This window comes from Gallinula chloropus (genome assembly GCF_964237585.1).
Source record: "Gallinula chloropus genome assembly, chromosome: 9".
NCBI lineage: Eukaryota > Metazoa > Chordata > Aves > Gruiformes > Rallidae > Gallinula > Gallinula chloropus.
The window spans coordinates 20,409,426-20,426,966 of NC_140094.1; the positions used below are offsets into that span (position 1 = coordinate 20,409,426).

The 17,541-nt window shown below is 37.7% G+C and overlaps 1 protein-coding gene across 1 annotated transcript in view; it reads left to right on the plus strand.

The window, feature by feature from the left end:
* Positions 1-17,541, plus strand: part of UNC13C (unc-13 homolog C) — a gene marked incomplete at its 5' end in the record, with an annotated part of 135,793 nt that overhangs the window by 74,590 nt on the left and 43,662 nt on the right. The window contains one exon of the mRNA XM_084268220.1: positions 8,926-9,011. Within this exon, the coding sequence (XP_084124346.1) occupies positions 8,926-9,011 (86 nt within the window). The remainder of the gene's footprint in view (positions 1-8,925; positions 9,012-17,541) is intronic.

A 17,541-nucleotide genomic window follows, 5' to 3' on the forward strand; every position in this document is an offset into this window, starting at 1 on the left:
TACTCTGCACATGGAGATGTGTTTGTCTGCTGATAAAAGGTACCATACTTTTTATGGACCCACGGAATAATTACCAAAGAAACCTGGTGATACCCAGAAGTTGGAAGATATTTAATTTTCTTCTGATTCCTTCTTTTCTGAGGGCTTGTTTCAGTCTGAAATAATAAGCATCTCTTTGTTCAATCATTTCCTGCACTGACCTTATTAAGAGATAAGTTCTTACCCTGCATAGAAAACTTTTCCTGTTCGCTTCATTCGTACAACTTAGTGTGAAGCTTCACTTATGCTGACAGGTCAAGTTTCTGACTGTATATCAAATATACTTACCATAAAGCACCTAACTAGAACAAATACATACAGGTGTTTCATTTCAATCTTCTCATTGAAATTAAACAAGAGTACTTTGGTTTTAATTATCCTTAAAAATGTTCTTGCTGTGTTCTTCCACATATGTGAGGGAGAAAGGAAAGGATTAAAGGAGATGCCTGAGTGTTGCCCCGAGGGAATCAGGAGTGGACAGAGTTGGGGCAAATTAAGGGAGAAGGTTTGTGTGTGTGACTTCTCTCCCATTTTCAGTTCCTTTTGAAGTTAAAGGATGAACACAGGGAATAAAGAGTCTTTGAGAAATAAGGAGACATCAGGAGAAAGAAATGAAGAGGCTGTGGGTGGAAAATCAGAGTTGCTTCTCCTAACACAAAGGCAGCATCCAAAAATGAGAACAATAAGACAGCCTCTTCCCCCTTCCTTACCCCAGAAAAGAAAATGGATGAAAGAAAAATACAAGTTGAATGCATAAGAATATCTCAAAACTGTGACTCCTTATCAGAAATATATGGCCATACAGTGTTACCAGGGAATATTCAGGCCTTACATGAGTTTGGATCCTGATGTAGAAATGAGGTTACAGAAGATCTCCAGGTGAGCCCTAAGCATTTTGGTAGGAGTGTTCACAATGGCATAGTATTGTAAAGAATTTGGAAACCCTATTTTTATATCTACCTTGGAGGCAAAGAAAAAAAGTAAAGAGATGCTGTGATAAAGCAGTTTGAATTGCATCAGATGATTAATCCAGATGAAACATGACATGATTGCCTTGGCAAGCACTGCAGCAACTGACAGACCATTACCAGACCACTCAGACCATTCGGCATAACTGTGACGTGTGACTCAGTGAGGGGGGAAAGAAGCAGCCAACCATAAGTATGGAAGTATGGCTAGGTCAGAAATGTTTCTTTGAGAATGGAAAGTGTACCTGATGTGGTTTGCATCTTGAGTCAGTGATATTCTCTGTTATCAATTCTACTTCATTCTGTGGAAGCATACAGATACTGCTTATTTCATTGAACTTGTGAACATTCTCCTGTTTAACAAGTGGTGGTCTGTTCCTTCACAACACATGCTGTCAGTTTCTCATGTAGCAATACTTTAAGACCAGACTAGTTATGTAGACTGTTTAAGGTTTCTGTCCTGTCTGTTGTGTTTTCTTGAGAAGAAATGTTGCTTTGATTAAAAATGAAAGCCTTGGTGAAGGATGTTGCATGAAAAGGGACAATAAATGAACTCTGCTCATGGTTTGAATAGAATATTTATTTTCCAAAATTAGATAGAATTTTTTCTTAAGAACTAGTGAAGCAGTGATGCTGCCCAGTGCTCCACAGGTAGTGTGAGTGCAGTCTAACCTGCTGCTGCTTGCACAGCGCAAAAGTGTGTTCACACACCTTGACCAGACTCTCTTTAACCCCTCAGTAGGACTGAATCCACCAAGTATGGAATATGAGATACTCTGACAATTTGCACCTGAAGTTCAAGGCTTTCAATACTGTTAAGATGTAGCAGACTGCAGAGCTAACAGCACAAATTAAGAAAAATCATTTTTAAGTGTTCTGATAGGAACTTCTTAGTTTAGGATTGAACCAGAGACATGCAGCTCTATCTGTGATAAATGCTCGGGGGTTTATCCATGCTTTGCTTCATACATTGATTCTTCTCATTTTCTTTCAAGCTGAGTTCAATTTCATCCCATTGATCTGTGGGTTTAAATATAGCACTTTGTTAGAACTAGCCAGTGTAAACAGTTTTCATTAATTTTTTTGCTTAATTTAAATCAATAGAGGGAAGATATTTATTAGTGGATACCTTTTCTATGCAGTTGAGTGTTTTTTTGAAATATGTGGAAATTATCGTGTTCAGGCAATCTAATGGTTAATTTATTTAGTGAGAAGTATTTAATGAGAAGCTAGACTATTCTGTTTGTTAAGAAGTTCCACCAAATGGAATTGTATGGTTGACATATGAGTTGAGGATTACAGACTGTCATACAAGTGAGGAAGGTGATTTTTAATAGCAATGTTTTGGATAAACTGAAATTTTACAGTATTGTTCTAAGAATGACAGAAATTAGGAAAATTATAGCCTATGAGACAGAAATAATTGCAGCACAAGGAAACAATATTACTAATAGAGCATTCTCCTGGTCATCCTCTTGGTTCATTGAGAAATGTGAAAATGTGTGGCTTTTCCAAAAGTTAGAAAATGTAGAGATTTGCATGGAAAATTTCTCTATTTGCTGCTTAGGGAACAGATTGTAAAGTAGTTTGCATCTTTTTACCTAAAAATAAGGTGATAAAATAAATATATATTAGAGAATTAGAGAATTCCTTTCTTACTTAGATACTCTAGAATATGACCTTTACTTATCTCTTCCCTATAAGTCAGCTGCTGCTGTTGCCATTTGTCTGTGGAAAATGTCGTATGCTTCTGTTGTGTGTTGAGCTTTGTTAGTTTCTCACATATAACAACACTGCAACAATAGCTGTGATGGTTGCATAATACCCACAACTACGGTTGTTACATAATACCCAGCAGTCTCTGGTTGTTGTACGTATGGAAACAACCATGAGCTTTAGAAAGGAAGTTCAGAGACCTCTCGGAATTAAGTATACACATAGCACCTAAACACAAGGTATACGTATGATGGAAACATATTCTACTAAATGCTTAGGCTTAGGGAACAGAATCAAATGACTCCACAATAGAAAATGCAAATCCTTATGTGATTCACACACAGGGAAAAGCACCAAATTTTCCATTATGTAGAGAATATATTTCCATTATTTTCCATTAGATCACAGGGTTAACAATACACAAAACAGACAGCATGTGTAGACCAATACAATTATGTTTAATTACCATGCTGATGAAGGATTAATCAAATTGTAGAATAATGAGCTTAATAATCACTATTGGGCAGAGGGACTGGAAGGAGGCTGCCTCTTTTCTGTGCTGCTTTACAGCTTCCAGAGTCATGGTACTTCTATTTTTGAGAGCAGATCATGGCTACCATCATTCTTGTAGCACAAATTATCTCAAAAGGAAAAATCCTTTGTATAAACCAGTACTTAGATGAATGCTGTTAGTTAACAGCATGTCCTACCTCCAACTTGATGAAGAAATGCATACTTCTTTTTGGACAAACATGTATCTCATATATTCCTTCAAATATGTACCCTTCCTCTGGGTAGAGTGAAAGATTTTGCAAAATACAATGAAGTCCCTAATTTCTTCTTGGGTTTCTTTCAGAGAGCTTGATCTGAGAGATGAATTGTCATGTAGTCCAGTAATTGCATTTCTGGAGTGCAGATAAGAGAGAGCTTAGAAAAAAGAGAAATAAGTTTGGTTTTTTTTTTTCCCAGACCTTTATCTGAAATCCAGGACCATGAACTACTGATTTTATTAGAGTGAGAAATACATGACAGGAGTCAGTGCTTATTTGCATGAAGATGTACCTAGATTCTTGATTTATTTATTACAGCAGAAGTAGTAGCCATCTCCTTGCTCAGCATGACCAGATGAGCCATTGCACTGAATTATGGCAGCCAGTAAACTCCTTGTCTTCCATTCCTGTCACTGTCCTATAAAAAAGCCTATTCTATAGGCTTTTTCTGCCTGCAACTTTAACAAGCTAGAGATGGTATCTCAGGCTTTGATTTGCAAAAACTAAATCCTGGGCTACCCAACTTCATTCTAACTAACCATTTGACTAGCTTTTTACTCAGTCCAGCCCTTTTTGCAGTATGAAGAGACTTGATCTGTTTCTCTTGAGCTTGTCAGAGTTCTTGGTGTACCCTTTGGCTTTACTTGGATTAGTTTTTCCATTCAAGCCCCAGCTTTAGCATCCATTAGCATCTTTGCCACAGCAACAAATCATGCCATGAAATGCTTAAGCTATCTGTAACTTGTTTGGAATTAAACAATAATTTCAGTTCTTAGTGAAGGATGGTTTATCACTGAACTTGTTCATCTGTAGATGAAGTTTCTCTTACATCAAACCTTAGTAAGAAAAGGAGAATCAGCCCTGCAGGTGACTCCATTTGTTACATGTTCTGTCAGAGAACCAGAGAACTTCTACACTTACCCACTTACTTGGGTCCTTGAAGAATTTGTGAATTTTTTTGCATGTGGTGAATTTAAAAAACTCTTCTTGGGGACTCTGTACTTTAATGCTTTGACTAATTTTTGCTTTTAATTGTGATTGTATTTTTATGTATGTCAGAATTTGCCTCAGTTGTGGCCCCAGATGCAGATAAGTCCATGGTGACTGCTGTCAACCGTGACATATTACTTTCTTGAGCAGTGTCTGAGTATTCTATGTGAAGGTCACTTCCAGGGAAAACAAATAGAATTATGTAGCTGCTTCTGTCATTATTCTTAGCCAGGAAGATATATTACAGTTGTGGAAACGTTATTGCTGCTTCTGACATTTGAAACAAAACCCAGGATGTGCCAGAACTATCTATAGCACAAATTAAGTTGTACTTATGGTTGTCAAGCACTGATTTTGGCATTATAACACAATGTCTGGAAAGAAATGTAATATAACATGGAATTTATAAGTAGCTGTCTTTTTTATATTTTTAGAGTCCTCCAAGCAGTTTTAACAGTGCCTGCAAGTGTCAAGCTTAGGTTATTTTCCTTCTTTACCTATAGATGCTTAGATGTTAGTGTTCAAAAAGAAGAGGATGTTGAAAATATTAGATGTACCTAACATCCTTAGAAACAAAATCTTCTGAACAGATTAATGCTGAAGAGTAACAGGCATAATAACATCTCAGGCATGTTCTGCTCTGCAGTCTACTTTACAGTTTATTGTGTACATTCCTAACATGAGCACTTTTCATAATGCTGGTAATTCAGCCTGTCAGTTACATGTCTGACCGAATACCAAGTGCATCTCTGACATAGTCCAAGCTGGGAACAAGGAAAGAGTAAGCTTTTTGGGAGTCATGCACTTAGAGAGAAGTATAAAATGTTAGTTTATCACCTGGAATTTTCTGTTCTTACTTATTCCACATCATCTCTGAATATTCATGTAATAGTATCTGTCTTTGTATCTATCTATATGTATGTATATTAAATCAAACTGGAACCCTGTCCTGGTTGGGAAGAGGGCTCAAAAGAATGATTCATAAGCTTAAGGTTTCTTGCTGACTGACATTCACCTGTCCAAATACACTGCACAAGTGACTTCTACTTTGTCCTCTTCCCCATTCTCCCTTGTCTTTTTGAAACTGTGAGTTTTGAAGATGGTTGATTTTCTCTTATTACATATTTAAAAGTTCCTGCATAGTGATTTCTTAAATCTACCAACAGCCTCTAAGTGCTACTTTAATGCAAAAAATAAATTATATATTATTATTAATATTATGTGAGTAATCTTAAAAATATGAGTAACCAAGTAAATGTGATGACTCACACAGAAAGCTGTCTCTGAGGAAACTTGTGGCAGCAGTGGTATGTGCCATAGCCATACCAATACTGCTTCCCATCAGGTAAAAGGCTTGTACACAAAAGTTGTTATAACAATGGGGCAGACTTTTTAAAATATATATTACAAGTTGTGGAGATTTAAACCAGATATGTTAATATAAATTGTGAAGTAGACATGCCAGTTTTAACCCTTTTCTTAGATAAGGTACAAACCACCCAGCAAGTACCAAAGACTAGAAGTATACTGTGACAATCCCCAATATTGTCTGGTAACTTCTGGCAGATGGTAAGCTGCTAGAAGCATCCTTCAGTCTTTCCTAGAAAAACAAAGACTGGAAACAAGTCCTGCAGGTGTTAGCCAGCTTGTCACTGTATGACAGATTGTTTCATAACAATTGAATCAACAAAAATGGGTATGACATTCACTGAAATAATACAGACATTTCCCACATTGTTCACACAAACAGTGCTGCTGGTGGAGTTAAATGGAACATTCTTTTCATGCTCATCATTTTTCAGTTGGTTTCTCTACTTGCTGTGGTAGGCCTGATGTATGTTGGCTGTTCTGCTTACCATGGAGATGCTGATGTATGTTTGTTGTTAGATCTCAAGCACACTCTTAAGTCAGGTGGCCTTCATCACCCATGTGTTGGAATCAGGAATGCTGCTCCTGTAAATAAGATCTGCAAAGTCATTACCAGTGTGACAGTGCAGAAGATGCAGATCATGGTGTCTGATGAGATTTACTATCACTGGCTCAAAGCTCAGGTCTTAACAGCAATGTAGCTGAAAGAGCAAAATATCTTGTGTTATCAGCAGCATGGAGGTCAATAGACTTTTGTTCCATTGCTGACCAACACAAGGTCTGGGATGTGATACAAAAATATCTAAAGCTTTGTTTGCTTTAAAGGTGCCACCTCTGATAGAGTTACTGAAGCTGAACCAGCTCCACTGATAGCTACTGTGGGGTTCAACTGAATGAACAACCTCACTTCTGACACGTTTGGGAGAAGCGTGGAAGGAAGCTTCTGTTTCTGATGCACTACACTTAAAGTGTATTTTAAAAATTGCCTATTTGAAGTTCTATAAAGCTTTAAATTATTTTCTTAAGATCTATTTTAGTATGGCCTCACTTGTGTAAGAACTCTGCTGAATGGAAATGAAGTGGATAATTGAGACTTTTGTGGATAATTTGACATCATTTAAAATGTCTATTTCAATGGCTTTCTCTTGGGTTCATATTTTAAATACATATGATTGATTTTAATAAGGAATTAAGAGGTCTTTCTTTTAAGAGGATTTCTTTTAATCTGTGGCAATCTCAAAGATTTTTTTTTATTATTTATTCTGGGAGTGTTGTTAATTGCCTCTTTGATAAAAGAGCTCTTATAAACCATGACACTTGTTAATAAAACAAGTTTCATGCAACAGAGGAATATTAATCAAAACATGGTATTATGAAAAGCTCAACTACCTTTCTGGCAAATTAAGGACCTTAAGAGGAGACCAATTCCTGCTGCCCTCATGAAAGCTGCTAGTGCAGTAAGCTGTGTGTTTCATAAAGTATTGGGCTGCATTAGGAAGATCACAGCACACAGGTTGAAGGAATTAATTACTTCCTCCTGGTCAGAACCTGTGACGCTGCATTTGGATGGTTGCTTCCAGTTTTGATTCCCCAGTACAACACAAACAGTGTCAAACAGGAGAACTGCACTGGAGGACAACCAAGACTGGGGGGAGTAGAGTATGTGATGTGTGAGGAGAAACTGAGGGAGCAGTTTGTATAGCCTGAGGAAAACACAGCTAAAGGCACTGATGATTGCATTCTATGGATTCCTAATGAGGAATTTCAACTTCCCAGTAAGGAAAAGAGAGCCAAACCACTTCCAGAATTACAGAGTGAAAGGAACAAGTACAATTTTCAGGTAGGGAAACTCCTATTAGCTGTATAGGAGGAAGTCCACATTCCACAGCGAGGGTGGGCAAGCACCAAAAAACATTGCCCAGAAAGGTTGTGTCATTGTAATATTGGCAGGTAGTCAGAGCAACCTGACCTAAGTTTGAGATTCTCTCTGCTTCGAACTAGAGGACCTTCAAATGTCCATGCCAATTTACATTGTTCAAAATTTAAGACCGGATACTTTCTCATTTTGAGTAGTGCTTCAACAAAAAGTCAAAATACTTCGGATCAAATTCTCTGCTAGTGCAAAGGGGTGTCATGAACTCAAGACAAAAGCCACACCACCACGTGTGTCTTCTCATTAATATGATCTTTGATGTTTTTATGTATTCATGGTGAACTACTAGTGTGTTTGTGTGGCTCTCACTGTACTCCTGTAGTACAAACCACTGTTTTGCCACTCAGAGGTTCTGTGGAGTACTTCTGACTCTTCAGCTGTGTGACCTGCATTGGTCTGCTGCTGTGCCTGAGGAGCCACTCATATTAATCTCAGTCCTGCACCGGCACTAAGGTCAACCTTTTCCCTTTGCCTCTCTATAATTTTATTTATTAATTTATTTTTAAGAGCAGAGAAATAGCTCTGCTTTTAAATCCGGTGTCAGTACACTTGATAACAGTAAAAACATCTAAAAAGGACTGTTTTTTTTAAAGGTTTTTTTTTAAAGATGACATGAATCTTAAAACCAAGAAAAAAGAGTTTAATCAAAAGTATGCATTTTTCTACCTTTTATATTGTTTACTGTTTTATCCATACTTCAAGGTGAAAGTCTTCACACAGTGAATTGGATTCAACCAATATAAACCACTATGGCTTCAAAAACAATTTTGCTGTTTTCCAGTGTGATAAGGGAATTAAGGAAAACCTGTAGCTGCTAAATGTCTGTGTCAACTGGTTCAGGTTTTTCATGAACTCTCTAAATATCTAAAGTTAAGGAGTTACTAACAAGGTAGATGGATGTTTCTTGATTTAAAATGTCATGTGAGTGAGTTGTAAAACATTCAACTAATTGCTTAGGTCCCTGACAGAGTAAGGGAAGTTTTTATTTGAAGATTGGATGGTTCATGTAATTGTACAAAACACAAAATACAGTAAGTGGATACTAGGGGAATTATTTTGTGGAAATATTTGCCTTTCTGCTGTGCAGCTGGAAGCATAATTTCTCACAGCAGCTGAACTGATGTTATGTGATTGATTGCAGGTTCCCACAAGAGCTGAACATGGGGAAAATCAGTGCTGAAATCATGTGGACTCTGTTTGCCCAGGACATGAAATACGCTCTGGAAGGTAATTAGAACAAACTATTAGTTACACTAGAGAGTTCACCAAGACTGGTTGCCACTGCAAATCACACCTGGCACCAGATTTCTGTGGGTGGTAGGAGCTTTCTGACATACTTGTTTAAGACAGCTTATAGGTTAGTGAAAAAAAAAGCTCTGTAAAGAAAGAAAAAACATGGTGCTGTGACTATAGGAAGTTATCCAGTGGAGGAGGAGGAGGAGGAGGCAGAAGAACTGTTACTTGAAATTCTGCTTGTTACCTAAATCTGACACAAACATCGATGTCCAGAGAACTACAAAGATGCTGGCCAGAGAAAACAGATGTGTTCAAAAGGCAGGTTATGTTCATTCGAGTTCCAGCAGAATCACATACAGATTCCCTCTATGACAGTACATTAGTTAACCATAGGTAAAATTTGATTTTTTTTTTTCCCATATAGAGGATAATCACCAACTAATGGTGAAATTTTAATTAAAATACCGAGAGGGAATTAAGGAATTAGTCTTAATTAATGATCATGTATATGGGCTGATATTGTCAACCCATATACATGCACTCAAAATCATATTTGAAATCATGACTCTTGGAAATAAGTTCGTCAGTCTCTCCCTAACTAATACTGGGTTTTGCAGAATAAAAAGTTAGTAGACCTTAACTAATTTTCTTTACTTATTTAACAGATTTCAGTTTTAAAAGCAAGAGAAATGCAAGAGGGTTTTAGTTTCTATTGGGCATCAAGTGTTATAGCTAAGATGAACTGGAAACTAAATGGATCAAATCTGAATTTGACTAGCAAACTTTGTGTTGTAAGATATGTAATAAAATGCCTTCTGTTGGTCTTGTACGTATATAAACTACAGAGTTTCTGGGCAGGAATTAAAAAAAAGTTATTGAAAAAGAAGGCATCTCAGTAACCAGGTGTAAAGCAGTCAGTGGAGTTTGTAATCTTATGGTCAACCCCAACATGATGTGAAAGGGATTACAATATAGAGTACTGTTTTTTAAAAAAATTTTTTCCTCGTTGTTTTATAAAAAATTGTTATTCAGAGACAGAAATTAGTTATACTGCTAGTCAATTTTTATTTCCATAGTAGAAATAGTTAATTAAGATTTTTTTAAGTAGGCAAAACTACTACTAACTACAGAGCAAGTCTGTCAGTGGTGAAAATAAGTTAAGAGGTTGCATTTAAACAGCAGCCCAACTCAACAGGCACAAAAGACTGAAAGGAATTGTATTTGAAGATTTTTTTTCTGTATCATTTGCTTTAGAATGTCTAATGCAATAACATCAGTGTGGCAGTACTTTGATCCTGTAGATTTTTTTAAATATAAAGAAGAGAAAAGATGAGTGACTAGAATAGCCATTAATGAAAGAATTATATTGCTTATCTGCAGTTGTGTTACTTCATTTTGTTAATTATATTTTTTCAACGGGGAATTTGCATACTAAGCATAGCAGAAAAATAGGAGGAAAGGGAGGAATAAATTACAGGAGGAGCAATCATAACATGTAGACTGACAGCAGAAGAGGTGAGAAATAAAATCTAAGATGTCGACGAGAAGAGACTTCCTATTTGGAGGTGATGTTCTACAGTCACGCCACAGTGAATCAAAAGTTCAGGTTTGAGAAAGCTAATGTCAGGCAGGAGTCTGGTCAGTGAAGTCAAAAGCTACCAAGAGCCACAAAGCATGAAAGCCAAATGAAAGCCAGCATTTGGAGTTAGAAACATATTCCTGGCTGGATCAGTGAGAACAATCTGGAGAGGTTGTAAATCAGGAACAGGTATCAGAAGATGGCTGTGCAGCAACTCAGTTTTGTGATTGCACACTTAGAGATAGCTATAACATTCACAAGAATTTCTAATAGCCATTATATTGTCATGCTATCATGATTTTAAATGTATTGTTCTACTCTGCAAACAGACATCCTTGAGCACCCTGGTGCATGTAGTGTTTTGGCCCATTGAACTATAAACATTCTGTATTGCAAGAAAATAATTGATGAAAGAAAATTCACTCTGTTTGCTAAGTAGAGCATACTGATCACTCAAAAGGCAGCTTCAGATCAAGCCAGGCTTTGTTTCTCAGTTGTAACTCAACAGGAAGCTCTTCAGGAAGCGTTAATTATACAATATAGGAAGCGTGGAATGCTGGGCTGGATCAGGACTTTACAACAAATATTGAAGTTAATATACTAATTCTGCAGAGGGTGGTAGAGGCCTCATTAGGAGGCACTTGACTTTCTATGTCCATTCCAAACCAGACCCTGCATATGGCCTCATCTCTTGTGTTGCTGTGGATACTGTCTGAGGAGACTAAATACCATTTTTGTCATCAAAAATTCCAAGTCACTCCCAGGATCAATAGTAAAACAATTCCTGTATAAAAATAATAATTAAAGAAAATGGAAATTAATTTTAAGTTATTATAAATACACATAATTTCACCTCATATGGTTTAATTCCTAAACAGGAACCTCCATAAATCTAGTCACAAAATACAGATCAGCACACTGTTTCTCTGTCCAGCTTTGCTGGGTTTAAAATCATTAGTTATTTTCATGGATATTCTATGAACTGGGTTTGATTTTCCAGTTGTTAATGGTGATAATTTTTTTTTTTGCTTCAAATTCTACAATATTAGGAGCAAGTACTTAAGTATGGTCACACTTGGTCCTCGTGGTTTTAATGGAGTTCATTAAAATGCATTGCGTTCTGCTGTGCCAGTCTCTCCTTCCAAGTTATTAACATAGGCTGCCATCTGTTCATACGTAGTGTCCAGGGCAGTGATTGCAATCTTTGCCTGATTCAATTTAGTATTAATCTCCTGAAGCAGCATCTTTTGTGTTATAAAGTCGGTTCCTTTCTGCATCCAATCAAGAAGCCATGAAATAGTCCAAATCTTTTGCAAAAGGATTGCTGATATGATAAAAAGGATTAAATTAGCTTATCAAACATCCTGTTTCTGGGTTTTCTCACCTTATGTATTCCCAAATATATCCAGCCACTCCCATCTGCTTAAATTCATTAAATAAGTATGTTGTAACTCCATTCTCCAACAGAACACCAGTGCTGGAACATCCAGTTCATATTCTTTTTCCCCCTTTTCCTGAGAGCAGTTCAGAATGGCTGTTCAGGAGATGTCCCCTGACAGTACAGCTGAATGCTTCTGTATCTGCTCAGGGACGTGTGGACCTGCAGCTGCTGCTGGGGAGGATGGTTGCTCTTCAGCAGCGCTGCCTACCTCTTTGCACCAGCTCCAGCAGGCATTGCACTTTGTCTTCTCCCTTGGTTCTTGCCCAGGACAAGTTAGCTAAGAGGCTGCTGTCAAGACATGGAGAAGGTAGGGGGAACAGCAGCTTCCATAGCAGTGGCCTTTGGCTAGAGAAGAATACAGCAGCTGCATGTCATGTCTCCATGAATACCAAGGCAGCATGTGACAGGGTAGATGGCTGATGTCTGGGGAAATAGCTCAGCTTTTGGGTGAGGAAGAACAGGACATCCCAAAGCACAGTTCAGGTCCCACAGGCGCTGAGATCAGGGCTACACTGTACTGGGAAACAAAACTGAGCTAAACTCTGGTATTAAGATTATAATTTCATTCTAGATTTCCTTGATTAAAAGCTAATAACAGTGTTTCAGCTTTGCATAGTATTGAAAGTTTTATTGAAACTTTCACAAATTCAGTCCATGCCAGTTCTCATTTTTATTCTGATCAGAGGAGCTTGGGATTATTTTCATGTTTAGATTTTGCATGGTGAAGGTATCCAGGTATCCCACATTTCTTTGAGAAGTTACTTTGTTAGATATGGGCATTTGGGGTTTTTTTTCTTCATTGGAGGTTATTGGTGAAGCTACAGGGGTATGAATGATAGATTATGCATTGTTCTTTGGCATCTAGGTTATGGAAGCATATCTGATCTTGTAGGGTGTTAATATTTTAGTACAGTCTGGTCCTCAAATTGCTCTGTATTAATGGAATAAATGAATGAGAACAGAGAGAGAATTTAACTGGCTCTGCAAGTGGTTCTTACTGACTTCATATGGTGAGACATCTTTTCCTTTCCAAGTATGAAGATGCAAAGGTTAAAAGATGATGAGAGAGTAATGGTCTCAAATTGGACTTGCAATTACAAAAGTGTATTTTTTAATCTGTGTTCCCAGAAAGGTCCTTTTCAGATCTTTTGTATCTCAAAGTTTTGAATAGGTCAGATCAAATGTTCAAATCCTACCCAGTGTTTTAGGAAGGAAACATTCTAATTGCTGTTATTATGACAATCTAATTCTGGTAGTGTCCAGAAGTCAAGACCAGGGTCAGGCCAGAAATTAATTAGTTGCTGTGTAAATACAGCTAGACAGTCTCAGTCAAGCAGAGATTCTGAAGTGTCAGGCCTTATAGAGAAATTAAAAAGTCCTTACACCATTCTGTGTGTTCAGTGTAGGTTTGCTGCTGAAGTTTGATGTGATCCTCAATGAATAAGCAGATCTCATCTTTCTGTTTCTCAGACAAATTGTTCTTTCCTGAAAGAAACTGATAAAGTGATGTGAAGGAGAAGAGGCAGGTCTCCGAGCTGATGCTGAGCACAGAGGCAGCATATCAAAAAAAAGAAAGACCAATACTGCCCTTAGAAAGGTCACGCCCTTTGGTGGCAGATTTCAAGTCTGTTTGCACTCCAACTTTACAATTTCCAGAGTTCCCCTTAGAATACAGCCTTGGCTTAGAGGGGGATGACAGAGCAGATCTGAGGCGGGGAGGCTGAGGCTCTGCAAGGGAGGAAAGGGGACCGGAACACAGAGCTTCATCGGGGTGTCAAAGTATGAAACCTTTTCATGTGAGTGAATCCCATTCCACATTCACACGTTTTGACAAATCTATTCCATCTTCCTTTTCCCAGAGACCTGGGAAATTAACTCATCTGTGTGGTGTCCTGGGGGATTCAGAGAGACTGCGAAGGCAAAGACGGGGAGATTGCAGTTGGGTTTAATAATAAACTTTCCTTTGGCAGATAATCAGTAAGATGAAATGTGACATGATCAGAGGAAGAAGGGAGTTAGAAATGCTCTCTGCTCTGTATAGCAGGCAGTGACATTAGTAACAGTATCTACATGCCTCTTGTACTGGAGGTCTGAGCTTTGCGATACAGGAATCCAGTTGACTACCTGTCACGTACAACAGGGATCCCCAGGCTTGCCTATAAAGCACCATAGCCATACCAAATGGCAGTATTTTGTTGAGGTTAATTAGACCTACTAATTAAGATAGATAAAATGAACAGAACTGTTCCCAGGAGCTAAGTTAATATTTCTTCATGGCATCATACTGTGCAGAATTAATGTGTCACCTTACTGGGAACTACCTCAGAGATGTCTCTTGTGGCATGACCTTGCACTTGGGGTCATGGCCACTCTATCATTTGGTCATTCCCTAACCCATTTTCTTTGATATTCCATACTAAGGATAATCAGAACAGTAAGTACCTGAGTGTTTACGCTGCAGTACAAGTCTCTGTAATCTTAATAGGTTAAAGCTTCTTTATTTCTGATTGTAGGTGTATTCGTGGTGCCAAATGTTACTAGAAAAACTGCAGTGCATCAGTGAATGCCTGACTTCATTACTTAGTCTTATAGTTGTCACTGAATAATAGCAGTGTATATTGTCTCATCTATTTAATAACCAAGGCCTTATTTAATCTTCTTTTAACCAGAAAATATTAATTTTGTTCTGAAACATTGTTATTAGCTCTTACCCAGGCCATCCCTGAAGGTAAGACATTTGTGTAGAAACTTTTCCAGCGTTGCCTACTTGTGAGACAACTTTGCTTGATGACATATACTAATGCTACCGTGCTAGATAGGTTATTAGACTGTAATTGATGCTTTAAATGAATTGTACGTTGATTAATAATTAGGGATTATTCATCACTCACAATGCCCTGACCTTTCACCAAGCCAGTGATTTGAGTGTGGAAGGGAGATGTGTTCTGTTTAGCTGAAGGGGCTGTATACCACCAACAGGAGCAGGAAGAGAGCACTGTCTGTACCAAGGGGTGGGCGAGACTTCCTTTGTGCTTTAATTGGTATCTTGGCCCACAAGAATGATTTGCCTCCTTTTTTTTTCCTTGTCCTTCTTTACAGTCCTTCACAAGTAAGATGGTAAAACTTCATTGCAACTCACATCTTTATAAAAACTGGAGTCATGTCTTTTGTCTGAAATAATTTTATGGCTGGGAAAAAAAGGAAGCAAAATTGTGACTTTGTTCCCACAGAAAGTCACTCAAAGTGCCCCTCTTGTTTAGCACAGTTCTGCATCATCTGGCTGGAGCAAAGGTTCATCCTCTTTCTCCTACAGGACATTCCCTTAATGCAGTCATATAGCCCAGCAGCCAGGGCTTGATTTTTCCTGTCCTGTTTCTTGAGGGGTTTACTCCCTTTACCTCTGTCAGAGTGGATGCAAGATGCTCACCCAGCAGGAGTGGAACCTAGCTGCTGCATCTCTTCATGGACTGTGAGCTAATCAGACTTAGTTTGGCTTGCTTTCCCTTTAGAAACAGGAACCAATGACAGCTTTCTGAAAATATTTTTCTTTACCAACTGGAACAGAACATCTGAGTAAGAGAAAATTTAAAGTAACAAGCAACCTGCATGCATTTTTTATCCTGTCTATTAAATATCACACTAAGACACGTCAGAAACACTTTCCTCCTACAGGAAACAACTGTTCTTCTCCCAGCCTCAGTTTTATTCAGTTGAAGACTCAGTATTTTCCTTTCAGGACTTTTCCACATATGGAGATTCACCAGTGTCTTTTTGTCTCCTACAGATACCCAAGTAAATCTCCCCTTAGAGGCAAGTGCATTAGCTCTAAACTAAACATTTGATACAGGTCCCAGCACCCCCAGGAGAATAGGATAAATCCATTAAAACTGCTTGTTTCCACATTATGTTTTAATAAGCCTTAAGTGCAATTTGCTGGAGAACACTCAGAGAACAACCTCTGTGTTTTTGCCTTTGCTTCTGCTTTACAGAGACAACCAGATACAACACAGGTAATTAATAAAGCTCAGCCTCTCATTTATCTTGCTGCCTGATTATTCCTGGTTTCTACTTCATTTTCTGAATTGCTTATAAATTGCTAACATGTCTATTCAGTAATGGTCTATGCTCACTTTGCACTCTTGTGACAAGCCAAAGAGCAGAGAATCAAGTCTAAATGTTTCCTTCAAGGAAAAGTAACTTTTTTGAAAATGAAACAATAAACAAATCAAAGTAACCTGTCCCAAAAATAGCACTAAAGATGAAAAGCTGTTCTGTGTTAAGCTCTTAAAGCCAGATTTAATTGTATTTGGTCTTATTACCAATGTTTTCTTTTGCCTCCCAGATTCAAGCATTACAATATAGCATTTAATTACATGAAAATTTTCTGAGAAGCAGTGGTTTCCAAGAAACATGCATGTCCTTTATTTTGCTATTTTTATACATATTAGATTTATGAAAAATCTATGTAGACTGGATTCATATGCCAGTACTGCTTTTCCTTTTTTAATTAATTTTTAATTTAATTATTTTAAATGTTTTAAAATTCAATAAATATTGGGACAAAGTGTTTGACACTTCCATCATATTCTTCAGAATCAAGGCTTTGCTCATCATCATAGATCTCATATCAAATAGGACCATGTCTTCTGCTCCATTCATAGCTTGCATTTCCTTGGGCTGTGTGTGGTTAATTCATGTGTGATGTAAGAATTCTACTGGCAGTGAAAAAGCACAATCCAGGTTATTTCAGTCTTTGGAAACAAGTGCTTATTTCCTTCTGTAATCCAAAGCAGGTGTGTATATCCAAAGACAGAGTATTTGTCTTTGAGTGTTTGTTCTTTGAATATTATTGATCTGTTTAGCTTTCACGGTACATAAATTTCCCTCTGATGTGCTGTGGAAGGGTAAGAGCCAAGGTTGTCTAATTAAATTATTTGCTGTACTGGCATCTTTTCTTGCTTTTGTTGCAAGCAGGACAGAGCAAGTCTATTCTTACTCAAGCTGTGTTACCTTGACTGTCCTGTTGGTGAGATACCCATCCACTTTTCCAGAAGGAGTAATTAATTGATGAGACTAATATGCTAAATTTAGAAATAAAAAAAAAAGCAACTGAGCAACGTTAAGAAGATATTAAAGTTAATTTGCCTAAAGTAATTTGAAATGTATAGGCATGTAACTCAGTAAGTACAAACAGCAAATCAATGTGTTGTAGTAAAAAGGGCTTGATGCACCTATTAGCAGATTACCTCTCCCAGAGGGTAATGCACAGCTCTGCCTTTTCAGGCGCTGAGCAGGTGGCCCTGAACTCCCTTGTACCTGCTGTGAAATGTGAAGCAAAGGAGAGCACTCTGAGTAAATGGCCTCTCACTTTGAGAGCTCCTCCTTGAATATAAAGGGCAATGTCATACCAGCTTTTAAAGTGCACTGTGTTAAGTCGAGGATTGATTAGCCCTCCTCCATTGCAGGCAAGAAGACAAAAAAGAACAGTAAATCCTTTTTAT